The 19,720-nt window shown below is 40.2% G+C and overlaps 1 protein-coding gene across 1 annotated transcript in view; it reads left to right on the top strand.

The window, feature by feature from the left end:
* Positions 1-16,081, top strand: part of HS3ST5 (heparan sulfate (glucosamine) 3-O-sulfotransferase 5) — a 139,397-nt gene extending 123,316 nt beyond the window's left edge. The window contains exons 2-3 of the mRNA XM_012645088.1: positions 9,511-9,649; positions 13,486-16,081. Of these exons, the coding sequence (XP_012500542.1) occupies positions 9,543-9,649; positions 13,486-14,422 (1,044 nt within the window). The 5' untranslated portion in view covers positions 9,511-9,542 and the 3' untranslated portion in view covers positions 14,423-16,081. The remainder of the gene's footprint in view (positions 1-9,510; positions 9,650-13,485) is intronic.
* The last annotated feature ends 3,639 nt before the right edge of the window (positions 16,082-19,720 follow it).

The raw sequence follows: 19,720 nt of genomic DNA, 5'->3' as shown, positions 1-19,720 counted from the left end.
CTCCCATGGCTAATTTTAAACTACCAACATGAATTGACTGAATGTGGAATTTTAAGCTACCCAGATGAATGCACTGAATGTAGAATTGGGAAGAGATGTGAAGTATCTCTACTGTACAGATACTATCGACTTAACCTCAAGAACATAGATAATAGTAAAATGGAGTAAGATAATTAAAAAATAATGACTTTTTCACATTTATTACCTGTTTTAATTAATTTAATTATAAATTTTTATGATGTGATTTCTGATAGTGACTCTAACAACTAGCTTGCAAAATAGGAGCCAGCTCTAGCACCCTGCTAGATGGGCAACACCATATGCCTCTACTAGTCATGTCAGGATATAGAAAGAGCTTTTTCAATTTTTTCTTTCTTTGCAGGAATTTAAAAAAGTAAAATAGGAGACATCTCCTAAGAATATTTTCTTCTTCACAAGTTTGCCAAAGGTTTATTGATTTATTATTTATTTTTGATACCCAACTCATCAGAATTTACAAGTTGAAAGTGTAGGAAAAGATGAGGAATGTATCTATTTCTACCAATCAAATCTATAACAGGCCAGGTACAGTGGCTCATGCCTATAATCCTAGTACTCTGGGAGGCCGAGGTGGGATTGGTTGAGCTCAGAAGTTCGAGACCAGCCTGAGCAAGACTGAGACCCTATCTCTACTAAAAATACAAAATTTAGCTGGGCATGGTGGTACACACCTGTAGTCTCAGATACTGGGGAGGCTGAGGCAAGAGGATTGCTTGAGCCCAGGAGTTTGAGGTTGCAGTGAGCTATGATGACACCACTGTACTCTACCTCCAGATGACAGGGTGAGAGTCTGTCTCAAAAATAAATAAATAAATAAATATTTTTTAAAAAAATTTAAATCTGTAATGTTTTCAACTTTACATTAATTTAATAGAGAGGCAGAGTGGTACAATGTAGAAAGCCCCAGATGAGTAGCTTACAACCCCATGTTTAGTAGTTTGAAGCTTTGAGGTCAATATGTCAGGTTTTAGTATGAAATGTAGGTTCTTGGAGCGCTCGTGGCCGAAGAATGACCAGACGCACCAAAGTAAGGCAAGCACGAAAATGAGGTTTTTGAGGAGAGAAAGATAGGATTATAGAGCAAGAGCAAGATATAGGTTTACACAGCATGATACATATGCCACAGATGACAACTGGACCCATTGTTGCAGCAAAGGGAAAGCAAAAGGAAGGGCAAAGAGGGCCTGGTTATCGTTTGTGTCTTGCTTTATAGTGCTCAGATTGGGACCTCCCTCGTGGCTCAGATGTCACCATGGAACCATTTTGATTGGACAATTGGGACTTGCATGACCCGAGTCTTACTGCACATGCAGATCTCCCATGAACCTCTCTGAAAGCCCATTTTTGGGGAGTGGTGAATTGCAGCACACCCACTTCCATCCCTAGGGGACCCAGAATCCCTCGCTACCTACCTAACAATTTCACCTCCACTGCCTTACTTTTGTCAAAGGGCTATGTGAGCATCGGGTGAGGGTCTTCTAACATGCTGCAATGTTGACATCTGCCCCTTATTTTCAAATGGCTCAGTAAAAATAATATGTGTTTATATTGAGCTATCTCAAGACAAAGCAAATATGACAAAACATTAACAATTGACGAATCTAGATGAAGGATATATGAGCACTCAATTTTTTTCAAAATAAAAATATGCTAAAAATGATGTCACTTGTACACAGATAGCCCTTGGTAAACCTGCAAAGTACTATTCAAGGATAACCTACCACTATCTAAAGAGATGTGGTATCCAGATGCCACAGCTATGACAATATCCAAAGTTCATTCCAAATAACAGATCTGATTATCCAGCAATTATTTACTGAGCATCTATGACCCTAAACGCCAGTGCTAATTCAATAATGAATAAGACGTACTCCTTAATCTCATGGAACTTACAGTCTAGTGAGAGGGACACACAAGTAAGTAAATGATTACAATTTGGTTTAAATACAATTAAATAGAGGTTGCTGTGGTGACACATAGGAGGAACATCTAAGCCAGCCTTAGTTGGTCAAGAAAGACTTCCCCAAGGGACCTAAAATAAGAACCTAAGATCTCCTTCCTGAGAGGAGAGAGAAGGAAACATTCATCAGTGTGGCTGGCATTTACTCTATTACTATGTGCCAAACAGCACATGCTCATTCACTCCTCACAGTAGTGCTACGGGGCAGCCTGTTGGTATGCCATTTGCTGGACCTGTTAGATGAGGCACAGTTTGTGTTTCCAAGCAATGGACACCTTATGAAGAAAGGCCCTGAAGCAAAACTGATCATGGCCTATTCAAAAGAGCCGCAAGTTGTTCTGTGCATTGAAGTTCATGTATGTAGGCCTTGGGGGTTATGTGGAGTTGCAGTGGAAGGGCATAAATTTAGGGTCTTAAAACTTTGTGGATGATAGGGACCCATGAAAGGATATTAAGCCTGGAGGCAGTATGATCCAATTTCCATTTGGAAAGACTACTGTGGCATCAGTACAGAGAAAAAATTGAGGAAGGAACAAAACTAATAGTGGGGAAACCATTTAGGAGCCCCTAAAGTCAGTCTAAGAAAGACAATGGCCTGAACCAAGGCAGTCGCAAGTGACAGCAGAAAAGCAGGTGGATTGTAGCAGTACTGGAGGTAGACTCCCACCGGCTGATTGGACGTGGGTGGCGGAGTGGAGCCAAGAATGATGGATTCCAAGGTTTCTGGCTTGGGCAGCCAGGTAATTTGGGTGGCGAGATGCAGAGCCATTCACTGAGACACTGAGGGGGAAGAGCTGTGGGATGAAGCATGGGACAGGGTGGAAATGGGACGGCAATGAACAGACATAACCAAGATCTTGTGGAGATCAGCACATAAGAATCTGAGTGAGCAACAAGGGCCAGTCAAACCCAATGTGATTGTGATCATCTACAGAATCCTTCAAAGCAAAGCTAGTTCTTGAATTATGGGAGAACAAGTGGGATGCTCATGATTTTGGTCAGTTTTAATTGTAAATGGCATGGTGAAGATGAGAAAAACATTGTAAATGCTGAAAACATTATCTTCCATTATGCTTATTATTACCATTACTTACTAATATTTTCTCCCTGATTTCATCAGATATTAATATTTTCTCCCTGATTTCAACAGATTCAAACCACCCAAATGGTCCCTTTTATTAATACTTGCCCTTCCATGGAAACTTTTTTCCTCTTTTACTCTCCTTTTCACCGCCCCATTCTCTACCTCAAGGTTCGGTGACAGGTAATTTGGGTGGACTTAAGTGGTTTTTGTCTGTGCTCATCAATCAATGAACAAGTATTTATTAAGAGTCTCCCAGGTGAGCATCTGGTGCTCTATGAGTGGAGCTTCAATCATGGGGCCATGTTCTTTGGGGTCAGATATTTCTGAATTTAGATCTTTCTGTATTTACCAGCCATAGCCCTTGGTAAAAACATCTGCTCATGTCTCTGCTTAGTTTCCATCAACAGAGATAAAACAGACAATGGTACACAGGTCTGTTGTATTCTATGAGATAATAAATGTAAAAGAAAGTAACAGAGAGCCTAGTGCTCAATAAATGTAGTTCCTGTCCACCTCGTAAGGCTATTGCCTGGGATAAATGAGCTAATACTCAAAAGAGGGTTATGCCTTCCTTGGAATAATTCTGCTGTATAAGTTCAGTCATTTTTAATGAACTTTGCTGCTCTTGTTCCTCTTATTGTTTTTACTGCTACCAGGGGCTTGTGGTAACCATGTCTACAAGCCTTTGAGCAACTCTTGAACGTATCTTTATTATTATTATTTTTGAATCCCCTTATTTCTTTGTTTCAGCTAGGGAATCATCTCCTTTCTCGCTTAGTGCTGCTTTAGAGAAACAGCCAGATGTCTCTACAGTTTGTCGTTTCTGGGCACGTACTCTGTTATTTAGATACTCTGTTTTGTTCAGCTGAGACACCGTGTCTGTTCAAGCCTTGGTAGTTTGAAGATACTATAATTTCGCTGTTCTTGGCACACACAATGAAAGATACAGAGATTAAAAACTGGAGATGATGGAGGGTTTAACTGTCACTGTAGGTCTTTAACCTTTTTTAATATAAAAAGAAATAATAAACTTTTTAAAAATTTTTAATTTAATATAAATTGCCTATTACCGGTATGATTGCGCTGATGAAAGATTATTAAAATAACCATTAAATCTGGCATAGATAAAAAGAAGGGACTTTGGAGTTGGAGAAGCTCAATTTAACAGCACTGTCCGTAAGGAATTGAATTGTGTGTGTCTTCTCTTTGTCTTATATTCCTAGACCCAAAGCAACAACTTCCCAGCTTTTGAGACACTATCCTGGCAGACTTAAATACTTCATGATGTTATAGAAAATCAAAGAGGTATCCTGAATGTTAAATTAACCAAATATTTTTTTCCCCTCTGAAGAAGGTTTATTCAGGGGCTGCTATGATACTGCCTCTTAGCACATAGTCTGAGGCTGATTACAAAACAGAATGAGATTTCACTTCCTGTCTCCTAGAGAGCCTCACTAGAAAGTGCTGGCTTGGCCTCCTTCTTTCTCAAAAATTCCAACAGATTTGGTTCAACAAGGGAAGTATTAACTTCATGCGTGTGTGTGTGTGTGTGTGTGTGTACGCACATACACACCATCTTGCTTTGAACAAAAAATATAGCATTAGTATTCTAATGTTTAACAGGATTTTCCATTAAAAGTTATTTATACTTTAAAACGGGCTTATATTTTTCACAACCCAATTATGCTATTCATGAGAACTGCATTCATTTTACTCTTTTCCTCTTTAAAATGCACTACAAGAATGAACTTATCTGCCTCCTGAAGATATAAATTATGCTTCATTTTTATAAAATGCCCAAATGTTCACAAAGTTCTATCCTATAGTGCCATACTCAATGCTTATGTCATAACAATCCTGTGAGGTAGACGTTATTACCATAATTTTACAGATGAGGAAAACAAAACCCAGAAAGTTTCCACTATAAAACCGAACCAAAATGTGGCTCAGGGTCTTTTGACTCCCAATCCAGTGGTCTTTGCACTTCTCCATGGACGACTCACTCATATTAGTTGAGATCTCAAATGAAATTGTAGTTCTCCTCAGAGTCGCAGCAGACATGAAGCAACTTTGGAGGCTGTGATGGGCCTGCCACAACTGGAGGAGGCAGTGTCAGGAGAAGGCCTGCCCTGCAAACAAAAGGCTGGCCAAATTAGGCCTTCAGAAAAATGAGAGAAAGAGAGAAGGCCGCAGGAGCATATTGAAGGCATCTCAGGCACAGAAAAGTTGGGCTAGCAGTAGTAGCTTATTCCACAGAGCCAAACCTCCACGGTAATAACTGGACTTACCACAAAGAGAGAATCTCTAGGTGGGGCCTTTGGGACTGAAAGATCCTCAATGGCAGTAGAAAAAATACAAATTGCCATACAAAGTCATACAAAGTCAGATTTAATAGTGTACGCCAGATGACATGTGCATTGCGGTAGGAGGCTGACAGTCTTGTTGTGGTTGTCCCCTAAATTGGGGACCACTTCCTCTGCAGCCTTCACATGCTCTGTCATTCTTTCTTCTTTTTCCTGCCTGCTCACCTTGAACAGAGTTTAACCATGAGGTCACTTTACAACCTCACTCACCCCCTATCAGTAAATGGCTTCTCATTTTTATTACCAAGCCCACCTGTTACCTTTTGGTCCTGCAATTATCTAACACAATGGACATGACCCATTCCCACCCACCAGTGGAAAGTGTATTCGGATTGTTGCCCCTAAGTTCCACATCCACCAGGGGCGCCCTCCCTAGGCAGATATCCGTAAGGTCTGGGAGTCTTGAAGGGGCAGACAGAGGCAGCTGAGAAAGGCACAGAGATGAGAGGGGAGGCATGTGGAGAGCAGCGAAGAGGCTGGCCCAGCAAGCACTGGAGCGACGCGACAGGGAAAGAAGCCGACTACCCAGGCTGGGACGTCAGAAGGAAGGGCCTGGCCTTTCAAGAGGAAGAGATTGGATTTGATCCAGTGAACAACCAAAAATAGATGAGGGAAAAATAACTTATATTAGGAAGATTACTCATACTGTACCAGGCCATAGGAAATGAACGTGGGGAACATACCCAAATGTTAAGAAATAAGGGAGACACTAAGTGCCTGGACAGGACAAGGCAAGAAGAAATTAAGGAGAAATATTTTTACTGATGATGGTGACTAGAGAGAAAAAAGATGATAGAAAATGATATTAAGTTTTGTGATTTTGTTCTGGTATTATAGATACAAAATTAATGCATGCCCATTGAATTGGAAAATCTGAGGGTGGCAACAGGCTTGTTTTCAAGCTTGCAATAGAGAACCACTGGCTTATGTGGCAAAACAGATTCTGGACTCAGTACCTTTCAGCAACCTTTCTAGTACTACTGAGTCAGTCAACGCGTTAGCCCATTGCTAGGAGATGACAGTACACACAGAAGAAGGCAGCAGCTAACACTAATCAAACACTTTGAACAATGAAATGCCTAATGGTGGTTTTGACTGCAAGAACAACGAGAGTTCAGTGGAGGTAGGGGATGATCGTGGACTGGAGCAACAGCAGCAGAAGGCTTCTCAAAGGAACTGCAACATAGTCAGACCTTAAAGAATGGGTAGACTGGAACTAACGACAGATGGGAGGGCTGAGGAGGTGGTGAAAGCAGATGATGCATTGTGCAGTGTAGTTTTGAGCAGGAGAGTGTGGGCACTACATTTAAATTGCAGAGGAAACCAGATAATTTCCTTTGAATTGGTCCTCTAGATGAGGCTGGTGACCCTCATTAAAACCATGGGGCAAGCACATTTTACTTTTGCTTTTCCCGTCTCTCCTAGTTGCGGCTCAGCCACAGAATAGTTTTATTCTCTCACACTGCTCATCCATGAATGCACATTAAATTCATTCACACTAAGGTACAAATGACACGCAAGCCTTTGTATAGTGATATCGTTTACAGAAACCTAATTTTATTCTTTCTACAGCTCTGTGGAGTAGGGAGGCCAGAGATGGTCCCCATCTTATAGCTATGGAAAGAAAGGCCCAGAGACTCTAACCTCAAGACCACAGAGCTACCAAGGGGAGAACTTAATTGGGGGTCTTGAACACAGTTTTCTCTCTGCCACCCCGTTGCTGTATTTGTGTTTCAATGGGGGTCAAAGCCCTGTGCTAAAGGCATGTGGGTCTAACTGAGGACTTCAGATGTCAACCTGGAGATAGGAGGTTGGTTCTTTCAGTGAAGCTCTGAGTCACGTTACATAGGTTACCGCCTTTGCCTTCACATTACCTGGCCCTTGTGTGACTTCAGGCGAGCTAGAGAAAACTGTGAGCTTCACTTTGCCCGTCTGTGAAATGAAAATAACTCCATCTACCTCATAGGGCTTTTCAGACAGTTTCCTGAACTACCACCTGGACAATGTCCTTGCCACACAAGAGGCGTCAATAAACCTCACTTTCTTTCCCCTTTCCCTTCTCCGTTTTACCTAAACATAAGGCAGCCCTGACTTAGTCAAAACTGCAGGTTGGCCCAGTCCCCTGCGAACACCCTCTCGCATTGCTGGCTGTTTACTTTCACTCCGGACTTTCCTCTCGGCCCCTCAATCCCTCTGTCCAGCCACACCTGCCCCCCTTCACTTCGCAAACCAGCCAAGCATTTTCCCTCCTCAGCCCCTTTGTGTGTGCTGGTTCCTCTGCCAGAAATCTACTTTGCCTTACTCCTGCCTCCTTGCTCCTGCTCCTCCAGGTGTCGGCCCAAGTGTCACTTCTTCAGGAAGGACTGAAGTAGGTTCTTCCTGTTACCCTTTCTCACTGGATCCTGTAATTTTCCTTTGTCCCATTTCCTGCAACTTGCAAGTATACATAAATCCTATATGCAGGATTTACTGGCTCACATGCATTATAATTTGTAAGTACATATTAATCCTATATATATTAATAGATTTCCTGGCTTACTGTCTGTCTTCCCCACTAGATTGTGGACTCCCACGGGGCAGGACCCATGTCTTTTTAGTTGACCGCTATTCTCCGTGGCACCCACAACACAACATGGTCTAGCACATGAGGCGTGTTCCATAAATATTTGTCGACTGTGTGTTGGATGAATGCTGCTCTTATCTCCTCTTGGGATGCCCTCTTACAGCCTCTTCACCAATCCATGCAGTACATTCCACAAAAAAAAGCATTCCCATGCCCACATTTTCTCACCTTTTCCTTAATTTTCTTTCCCCAACATTTATTCATACATTATCAGGAATTGGGTTGTGTTCTCTGGTTGCTCCATGATTCCCTAATCACATTATCAGTTTTCCAATGACTAATATTCTTACAGGATCTTTTTTGGAATCTGCTATAAACCTAGTATAATAGCTGAAAACACTATTGGTGCTTAGTTATTTCTTGATGAACGAGTGTGGATACATCAATCAATCCATCCTAGTATATCCCTTTTTCACAGAGCAAATATGGAGATACCACGGCAGCAAAACATTTCTAACCACAACTCTTTGCTATAGCTTCTGTTTCCTCGGGTTACTATTTTGAGTTTCAATAAGAAGCAAACAATCTTATCTTGAAAGGAAGATTGGATTTATTTTTAATAAGAAAGGCTGAATTGGAAGCTTGCATTTTTTCCCCCAAAATTTAATAACAGCACCAGTAAAGCCCTACACTCCTCAACTGGTCTATTTTAGGTATACAAGAACAAAGCTTCCAGGTAAAGCCGCTTTCATGATGTAAGAGTGAGACCGATATCACCAAACCTGTTTAAACTCGTTGAAAGCCCGGGGAGAGGTCACCTAGCAGGAGCATCCCGTCTGAGCATGTTTTCAGAATCCAGAACTGGGCAGAGGACATGAAGGAAAACACCAGGTTCCCCAGAGCCAGGCCCTCAGACATGTGAGAGCCTGATAGTTACTACTGACAACTTCAGTAAGGAAAGAAATCACTTTGATCTCATCCTGTCCTCCATTCACAACTGAGACAAAAATGAAACAAAAATATCTAAGTAAAATATGTCATCGTAATGCCCAAAATGATAATTTACAGAACTGAGATTGCAACTTTTGCCCTGTTATTCTGAAACAGAGCCTTCAGTTTATCGTTGCCCTGCTGGTAAGTTGCTCATTTTATCAGTATTCCTTGAATAATTTACCAAAAATATTTAAATGTTTTATATAGAATATATTATATATGTTATAATATATGCATTTTCATTTACTTTGAAGTTGTCTAACAGATTCTGTCTTGTTAGTATCTGCCGCTAAGATTTAGTATTTGATGTTATAACACAGGCCAAGAAAAGAAAGGTAAGTTTTGCTAAATACCAATTACACCGTAAAAATCATAAAAGTTGGTGTGGGATCTGTTCTTTGGGCAGTGTCACTCAATCACCTGTTGTCCTGCCTCTGGTTGGCTTTGTGACAATCAACAGAGCCCATAAGAGATGACCACTAATGAGCCCTTCTGTCCCATCCCTCAGGCTGCAGCCGTCCTGAAGGTTGATGGAGGGCCATGCTATTCAAACAGCAGGCGTGGCTGAGACAGAAGCTCCTGGTGCTGGGAAGCCTTGCCGTTGGGAGTCTCCTGTATCTAGTTGCCAGAGTTGGGAGCTTGGATAGGTGGGTGATTAAACATGCTATGCCCATGTGACTTTAAGTAAATCTTGATATAAACTTCCTTAGGACATATTAATATTAGACTTAATAATTTTAAGTCTATCCGTCTGTTTTTCTCCCTCAAAATCCCAAGAAACATGCTTTTCTGCAGTATTGATTTTGATTTATCGAGACTTTAAAAGAAAGAGATCCAAGTTGCTCAAACCAAGGTGTTCTGTCAAGATCCATTTATATTCTATGTGCATTGACACTTGTTGGCAGGGAAGGGATAAAGCTGTGTACAGTAAAAATATCATTTACTAGAGCTCAATGTGGTCTGCGTGCATCTGGTGTTGACCTCTAGCTGTAGCAAAACAGTGATGATGTATCTATGTATCTTCATTTTGAAATTTATGAGTGGACAATTAATGTGCTATCAGGAGCAGTAAGATTATGTATGAGCCTGGAAAGGAGCTCATCAAGTTTGCAATCCATTGTCCCAGAAAGATGGCTGCAGGCATGGGGAGTTTTAACTGTGTTAATTAGCTCTGGTTTTCAGGACCTGAACGTATCAGACAAAGAGGCTGTCGCTCAGAATAATTGCCCAGAAAGCAATGGGAAACCCACGGAGGGAAAATTACAGAGCTAGAGTGTAGCCCTTAAAAGGCAAACAGTTGAGAGGTACTGGACCTGCAGAAGTCCCAGCAACATCAGCTCGCTTCACGTTAAATGTTTCTGGACGGTTCTATGCCTAGTATGATTGGCAAGGACAGAGAAGTTAATATCTGAAACGTGAAGCTTTCTTCTTTGCCCTTTAAAATTAATTTCTTGCACTGAAAAGACTGAAGTATGTTCTCCATGAGTTCAGTTCTCATTGTCAGTGAAAATGCAGCCACACTTTAAAATGAAAATATCTTCCTTTCGGTTTTCCTTTTCCTGACAAAATTTAAGCCTGTAGACCTTATTATTGGATATTTAGAAATAATGTAACAGTGATCTTTGTTTTCCTTCAGCCAGTTTAAATTTTGACTGGTAAAGTAACTCCTTTGATGCTTAAAAATTCCTGAGTAAATGTCCCACTCGCTAGTTGTTACCTACAGGAAAATTATAATCAGAGCTTATGACTGATTTCAAGTAGTTTCCCAAAGTAGCGATTGATTATTAGCAAGAAGCCTTGAGGTGACACCATTGTCCTATGTCCATAATGAAACTTTTATATCCAGCTCTTCCCAACACTTTTAATTAGTTTCCAGTCATTTACTTTTTATTGAGTAGTCAATGTAATGATCATTAACACATTCATTATTTAGTTGATGATTCTTTTCATTTTCAACCCAGGCTCTGGTCTCTAAGGGGACAGCTTTGATAAGGAATTGGATTGCTTGGTGGTCTTTCTCAAAGCCTCTCACTTGCGAGTGTGAGCAGATTATGTCCAAAATTGACACATGCGTACTTAGGCCAACCCTCCTGTAACTGAAGACCCTGTTCTCTGGAGGGAGGTAGAGGTTACTCTACTGGCCATTCCAATCCTAAAATGGTATGCTTTTTGATCTGGGACCCATGCTCAGAATCTACTCTTCAGGAAGTGAGAAAAAGTGTGATATTTTCTCCTGTCTTCATATCCTATCTTGAGGGAGGAAGTCTAAAAAGGTGATTATTTGTCAGGGTATGATCTCCCAGGGTAGAAGGTAGAAAGAGGAAGGAAGTAAAGAAGGAAAATGGCCCTTTCTAGAGGTACAGAAATTCCATTCCAGCTCAAACAGGGAAGAGACTATTTATGCCATTCTCTTTCAGCCAGGGTTCTATGAGAGAATTAAGTCCTACGGAATGAGTGACTAGCTCCTCAGTTCTCCCAAGGAAATTCTAGAATTGTTCTAGGCAAGTAGGAGAGAAATTCATCAATGGATGCCTTAGGGAATTAGGGTTTAATTCTCAACAGAACCCAAGAAGAGCTGCAGTATGAATTTGTGATATCCCAATCAATGTCACATGAAAAACATCTGTGACTAAGTATCTGTTGATAATTTTATATCTCCCATTTATATTAATACCATTAACAAATGTATAAAAACAAAATCCCTGTTTCTCTAAAATATTAACTGTGGTAAACTCCATTTTAAAAAAATAATTTTCTATATTTTCACACTTTCTACAATGAGCCTGAATTGTTTTAAAAATCATAAAAGACAGGACAGTGGCAGTGGCTCACACCTGTAATCCTAGCACTCTGGGAGGCCAAGGCAGGAGGATCACTTGAGGTCAGCAGTTCAAGACCAGCCTGAGCAAGAGCAAGAGCAAGACCCCGTCTCCACAACAAATTAACCAGTCATAGTGGCAGGTACCTGTAGACGCAGCCACTCTGGAGGCTGAGGCAGAAGGATTGCTTGAGGCTAGGAGTTTGAGCTTGCAGTGAGCTATGAGAATACCACTGTACTCTAGCCCAGGGTGACAAAGCGAGACTCTGTCTCAAAATAAAAAAAAATCATAAAACACAAACACCACAAAAAAGTAATATATGTTTATATTTCTCCTTAAGCATTATGATAGATAGCTGTTTAAACAGAGCACAGACCAAGACCATTCCCTCAATTCTACAGAACAGGCTGGGCATGACCTTGAGCTTGTTTCTCATCTCAGAAGACAAGAAAGATGCAATGGGAAAAGTAAGCAACAGCCTCATTGCCACAGAGAGGGAGACACAGACTCCAAATTATTAGGATAACTAGAAGCTTTCAATTGAAAAATTGGTTTCACAGCCATTTTGACTGATATTATCTCCTTTTACCAAGAAGGCTAAAATACCTCCTCTGATCAACTTAGGGTAATTATAATAAATTTCAGTTCAGTTTAAGACTATACATAAAAGGAAACTTAATGTGCCAACCATATATATTTGCCATGCCAAATTAAACAGTCACTCCAATCTAATATCATTGTGACTGTTACCACATCTTTCTTCCTGAGAAAAGCAGAGGTGGTTTTTCATTATTCAGGATAATATTAAAATGGAAATCCTCCTTTCTGACTGTACCCATTGCATTCCTTTCTTTATGAGCTTGGGTCTGATTTAAATGGGCTTGGCAATGAGGAACTGAGGTTTCCAGCCTGTCAAGGTCTTATTGATTTCTGGTCCAAGGTGTGGTAGGTGAAATTGGGTTTGTTCCTACATTCAGCAAAGTGAAAACGTAATCCTGACCTCTTTAGATACAAAGAGAAAGAGAGGCAGAAGAAATACAGTACTCTTCTGGCTATCCCCAAGGCCAAGGGCAGAGATTCTCATAGAAGGAAAAGCTCAGCAAGTGCCATGATTGGAAGTTTGCAGGTTGATGATGCAATCAGCCAAGGGCAGAGATTGGGACCTTTTTTCAGATTATGTCTTAAAGATTTTTAAGAGCCCTGTGAGTGCTGCTGAGCTGCAAGAAAATAATACCACATGAAACCTGAAACACATGGTCTCCTAGCTGCCCTTCAGCCTCCATGCTGAAGATTATAATCTTCCATCTTTCATGTTTTCTAAATGATTTTAACTGGCGAGCTGTTAAAAAGCTGTTAGTATGGCTGGTGTCACTTGTCTATCCTGTACTGTGAACATAAGTACATGCTGTAGTCAATTAAGTGCTTGGTGAATAAAAATTTTAAGGAGCACTAATAAAAAAAAAAACCTCATCAATTATGTGTGCTCCATTTAATACAGGGTTGCTTAAAATAAAATTTCCCAAACATACGTTCATTATGGATTGCAGCAGGCTGGGAACCAGCAGTCTTATTTATGCATTTAAAGTCTTAGTCTGACTGGAGAACCAGAAAAATGAGAAGTTCATTGCAACAAGCTGCTTAAAGTGTCTCTCTGTCACTTGCAGGCTACAGCCCATTTGCCCTATTGAAGGCCGATTCAGTGGAGCCCGCAGTCAGGCGGAATTCCCACTCCGTGCCCTGCAGTTTAAGCGTGGCCTGCTGCACGAGTTCCGGAAGAGCAACAACGCATCCAAGGAGCAGGTTCGCCTCCATGACCTGGTACAGCAGCTCCCCAAGGCCATTATTATTGGGGTGAGGAAAGGAGGCACAAGAGCCCTGCTTGAAATGCTGAACCTCCATCCGGCAGTGGTCAAAGCCTCCCAAGAAATCCACTTTTTTGATAATGATGAGAATTATGCCAAGGGCATTGAATGGTATAGGAAAAAGATGCCTTTTTCCTATCCTCAGCAAATCACAATTGAAAAGAGCCCAGCATATTTCATCACAGAGGAGGTTCCGGAAAGGATTTACAAAATGAACTCATCCATCAAGCTGTTGATCATTGTCAGGGAGCCAACCACAAGAGCTATTTCTGATTACACTCAGGTGCTAGAGGGGAAGGAGAGGAAGAACAAAACTTATTACAAGTTTGAGAAGCTGGCCATAGACCCTAATACCTGCGAAGTGAACACAAAATACAAGGCAGTAAGAACGAGCATCTACACCAAACATCTGGAAAGGTGGTTGAAATACTTTCCAATTGAACAATTTCACATCGTCGATGGAGATCGCCTCATCACGGAACCTCTGCCAGAACTTCAGCTCGTGGAGAAGTTCCTAAATCTTCCTCCAAGGATAAGTCAATACAATTTATATTTCAATGCTACCAGAGGGTTTTACTGCTTGCGATTTAACATTATCTTTAATAAGTGCCTGGCGGGCAGCAAGGGGCGCATTCATCCAGAGGTGGACCCCTCTGTCATTACCAAATTGCGCAAATTCTTTCACCCTTTTAATCAAAAATTTTACCAGATCACTGGAAGGACATTGAACTGGCCCTAAAATAATATGTTGTACAACACTATGTGTTGTGCCTGGAGACACACAGTGTCTCCTCTAGATTATTATGCACTTTTCCTAGACATAGCTATCCAAGTCATTTTTCCATGTATACTTGTACATACACAGTGTGTGACCAAATATAAGATCAGTTCTCTTCCTACGGAAAATTTACAAAAAAATTGCTGTCTGCATAGTTGCATCTTTTAAGCTATTTACAAAAAAGAAGAGATGATGGTATTGGGGAAAAGTGACTTCAGCTGTTCTCAAAGAGTTAGTCTTCCTTTGATTCAGAATTTGTCACCCGCCATTTTCATAGATTTAAGCCAAAAGAGAAATGTGTGAAAATGTACCAATGGCTGTGAAGCTTCAGGAAGTAGAGGATCCAGTTATGCATTTTTTTCTAAGGGAAAGCTGGCTTTTAAATTCAGATGTTGAATTGGTGCCATGAAAACAGAAAATGCTATTTTCTTATTATTTAAAAGAATGTCTTATCTCACAAAATTGACATTGTTCCAAAGTTCCTGTGGTGATTTTGCACTGTTGTTTTCTCGTATGAACCACGATGTCGCTTGTAGCATGTCGCTCACACGTCGGAAAGTCATGTCCTTTTACTTCCATGTATGTCAACAAAGAGAAATGTCATGTACATAATGTATATTGTTGTAAATACTGGTTTCGCACTAAGTAATTCTATTTTGTAAACTGAATATGGCTATTTAATTTATTGTGAAAATTAAATTTATTGTGGTATTTAAAAATGGAATGGATTAAAATTACTCTATGTGCAAATTTTTTTTTTTTACTCATTTTGTTTTACGTGCCCCCTGCTGGCTCCCAAAATGGGAGCTGTTTATGTGCATATGAGAGCACTTGGAAAGATGCGCTTCTTCACTGGATCTCTGTACCTTTGTGAAAATATATTTACCAAGTGAGGTTGAGTATATTAAAAAAAAAAAAAAACTCAACCATCTGGAAATCAAGTGTAACAGCCACCTCAAAGCAGTGCTCTGCTACAACTTTGTAACAATTAATTTACTTGCAGTTGCTGCTGTGCCAGGAGACAAACAAGGAACGCTTTAGCAGAATCAACGCACAGAAGAATCACAATTTTATTTGAACCTCTAATCAGAGTCAGACCAGTAAAGAAATATAAAATAAGATGAGAAAACTTCTGTGGCTTCTGTATTGAAAGTTGCTGATGCTTCAAAAAAGAATACAAGCTCTCAGAAGTCTCTCTTTTAGATGAAAATATATCAATCTGCTCAGAAATTATTATATTGTATAGTATTGTTATTACTAACATAAACATATGGCTCATATTTCCATCCAAAGAAATTAATGCTAAATTGATGCCTCGCTAACATCAGATACATTGTATTATGCTTAAATATAATTCAGAAAAATATGGAAAGAGGTATCAGCAACGACAACCAAAAAAAAGGTGGATTTTTCACAAACACAGTTGCTAATTCAGTGGAGGATATTTGAAAGAGTTTTGTTCAACATCACAGTGAGTGTGTCTAGAGAAATCAGCAAATTACAATGGATTCCCCTTTGATTGTAATAAGTGTTGATTTTCTCCATGAGTTGTTTATCCTGTCCAGTGATTTGATGGTGAACTTTCCTAAATAAATAGCCCTTTCCCCTCCAGTGTTGGTATATATTGCTTCTCAAGTCAGTGCCTTGATAATCATCTCTGTTGTCTGAATTAGCAGTGATGCTGTTCTCTCAGCATGAAACAGGCGTGATACCAACACCTGCTGGCAGGCTGGCCCCGCCCTCACTGTGTGATGACTCTGCAGTGGGAGTCTCAGGTCTGGATGTCAGCCACTTCTCCCCATGAACGAAGTCGATGCAAGGAAACTAGTGTCAGATTTCCCTGCACCTCACCTGAAAGGTTACCTTTCAGCTAACCATCAGAGCAAACTCTTTGAATACAACATTGAAGGACATAATCACTCTATTTTCATTAACTTTACGAAAGTATTCTTAGAGCACAATATAGTTAATATGATTTTGTACTAATAACTGTCAAATTATGGCCCAGTGGAACACTGATATGTCAAAAATCAGCTAGGTATTCCACCAGTAAAATTGAAAAATAGCAATCTTTTCCCAGACTCATAGAGGAATTTTAAAAAAGCTAATGAATTAAAATTTCTCAGTAATAATCTTTTGTTACTAATTTTTCTTAAACTTTGCTACTGCTACCAATAGTATATATCAGAGTTTATTTTTAGATTCCATTTGACTTATGCCAACATTTATAATTTGTTACTTTTATCTCAGTAAGCCAATATTTCTTCATATTTGGGGGGAAAAAGCACTGTGATTTCTAGTTGTTCCACTTCCTAAATAAGTCTGAAAATTGTTTTGGATCTTAAAGCCTCCCCACAGAGACCTAAAGCAAGAGGCTTAACTTGGGAGGATTTTGGGGTTGGTAGGTTTCACTTCACTGAAAAAACAGTCACAGCCACCGCTGATTGAGCTAAGCAGAAAGAAATAAAAATGCTATGACTTAATAGCATACCTCCCCTTGGAGATTTTAAACCTCCTTGTTTAGAAAGATGTTTCCTGTTGTCATCAGACAGGCAACGGACCTCTAGAGAAATCTTCAGCTCATTACCATAGTTCCACTAGGGCTCTCTTTAATAAGTTACTTTTTTTACATCATGAACATCTTGCATTCCTTCTAGAAGCTCAGTGGCACCATACTGCTTTGTGAAACAGTTCTAGCTACAGAGAGAAAAACTGTTTAAGCAATGGGGAAGTTTCTGCTGGACCATAAAGTTGAAACTACATCATTTTGGAGGCCAAGTAATTCCAATTATAATTATACAAATAACCCAAGGGAGGGAGAGAGAGTAGGGAACAGAGAGATAAAAAAGACACAAACCCTTAGATAGACATCCTCAAATTCCACGTCTACCTCCTAACCACCTGAAACCACCATGCATAAACCTTTGAGTGATTATGGTACTAATTTTTCCTACTAATTGCAGTATAGTATAAGAGACATCCAAGACATATTGGTCCTCAATTAATGCAGGATAAAGCAAAGGCTTGTAAACTCCTCTGGGGCTTATAACCCCATCTGACCTTAGATTTGATACCTTTTATGTTGATGGAGCAGAGAGAACAATCATTAATGGGTGGCCCAGCTCCTACTCACAAGACGGACAGAACCTTGTGTGAGTGCTCCCTGGGCTGCTGCACCTGGCATGAGAGCCCTCCTGGAGGACAAGCTCACAGCCCTGCAGGGGCATCACCCGGGACAATGAAGATGTGTTGCTGCTCAGGGAACTTGGGAACCAAGGACAAGTGCGATAAGACTTGCAGCCCTGCCGATGGGCTTTTGCTTTGTCTAGTTAGCTGCTTGGTAAATCAAATTGCCTAATTTGAGAATTTTCCAAGGGATGGAGAATCTCAAATGATCATAGCGTCTTCTCACTGAAGTCTTTTGTATTCTTTTCGTGCACTCAGCAGCCATTTTGCACTAAGGAGAATAGTCTATAGCCTAGGGAAAAAAGAAAACTTTGAGGAAGTCACTCCCCTTCAAAATGACTAAATACGGCAATATCTTAGCAATTTGGGCTAACAAGGTGAAAATATGGAATATTTTAAAACAAATTCATTGTAATTATTGCCAAGTAGACAAAATACCCAAACCATAATAACAATATATTAAGAAATAAATATCCAATTGTGCCTGCTTTACTAAATAAAAGCCTCTTAATTGGCATATCAGTTTTTTTCCAAATTGGTATTACTCAAGTATTTCAAAAGAGTCTGTCCTCTTAAGTAGGTTATTGAAGCCCCCTAGCATCTGTTTGTCAACTTTTATAGCACAACTTGCTTTTATAGCTAGTGTAAGAATGAAATTTAGGCCAAAATATGATCATTTGGTAAGCTTCTAATTAATAATGCCTTACTACACATTTTACAAAAACAATTTCTTTACATTTGTGCTCCTTAAAATTTCTTTTCCATTACATTTTATTGCACCTTTTAGGAATAAGAGTGCTGTTTCATAATGATTAGAAATGGATTGGGGAGTTGAAAAGGCAGAATTGAACTGATAGCAATATGCATCTCCCATAGAAAACTCCTGATTGATATTCCAAAAACAGGTATCTGTAATTTAAAGGCAGCTCAGTTGAAAAAGCTATATTCTTTCAGTCATATCAAATAGGCAGTAGCATGCTTGGTACCTCATCAGGCTAGTGCTATCAATGAATTTGTGAACTATATCAGTCTACAAGGTTTGGGGAAGCTATTGGTGAACAGGCTTATTGTTTCTAAACATATCTGTCATCCTCTTCAAAAACAGGCCACCAAGAAGGTGAGTCAGTCCCAATGGAGTGGCAGCACCATCTCAGAGAGGTAGCTTACCTTGCACATTTCTAAATGCGCGCACTCTGCTCTGCATTTCTTTTTCCTTGATGACACCAGAGAATATCTTTAAGGCCAACTGCAAAGCTGCCTGTTTTTTTGGTAAGGCCATGCTAAAACTTACCTAAAGGTTTGGACACAGAGTAATAAAAGAGTTCGTAATTGCTGCATGTCAGGTAATCTAATACTAGGTCCTGGAAATAAATACAACTCTTTAAAGATGAGTCTTTCTGGCAACACCAGATGACAATGTCACCATACCAAGCAGAATTAGTGATGGGAACAGGCGAGTTACAGTTTAGAAACTATAAGCAAAAAACAAATAACTCAGCCTAGAGGAATCAGAGAAAGCTTTAATTAGGCCATGTTTGAAGATCATAGCATCTCATCAGGCAGACAAGCAGGAAAAGTATACTCCAGAGTGATGGAAACAGCAGAACGAAAGCATGAGGTGTGAAAAAGACTAGCAAATCCAGGAAAGCAGGACAGTAGTTCATAAGTAAGAGAATGTGGAATATAAGACTGGAAACCACACCAGAGTTCCTGGGCCCTGAGTGAGTCCTCCCACCATACCCCTGAGGGGGCACTGCTAAGAACCCAGGCCAGGTCTGCCTCCTTGGGTCAGCACGCACCTGATCCTTAGAAGCTAAGTGCTTAATAATAGAAAAGAAATGGTAAAATTAATATTCCAAAGGTTTCCTTTCAAGGAGAAAAAGATCCAATGATCAGTGCCCATGGAATCATCATTTTCCTTTCCACCCTGTGTCACTCTTTTTTTTTTGAGACAGAGTCTCACTCTGTTGCCCAGGCTAGAGTGCTGTGGCATCAGCCTAGCTCACAGCAACCTCAAACTCCTGGGCTCAAGCGATCCTCCTGCCTCAGCCTCCCGAGTAGCTGGGACTACAG

This window comes from Propithecus coquereli, unplaced genomic scaffold, assembly GCF_000956105.1.
Source record: "Propithecus coquereli isolate 6110/MARCELLA unplaced genomic scaffold, Pcoq_1.0 Scaffold225, whole genome shotgun sequence".
Taxonomy (NCBI): domain Eukaryota; kingdom Metazoa; phylum Chordata; class Mammalia; order Primates; family Indriidae; genus Propithecus; species Propithecus coquereli.
Note: the sequence above shows the minus strand (reverse complement) of the source record. Positions and strands in the feature narration are given on the sequence as shown.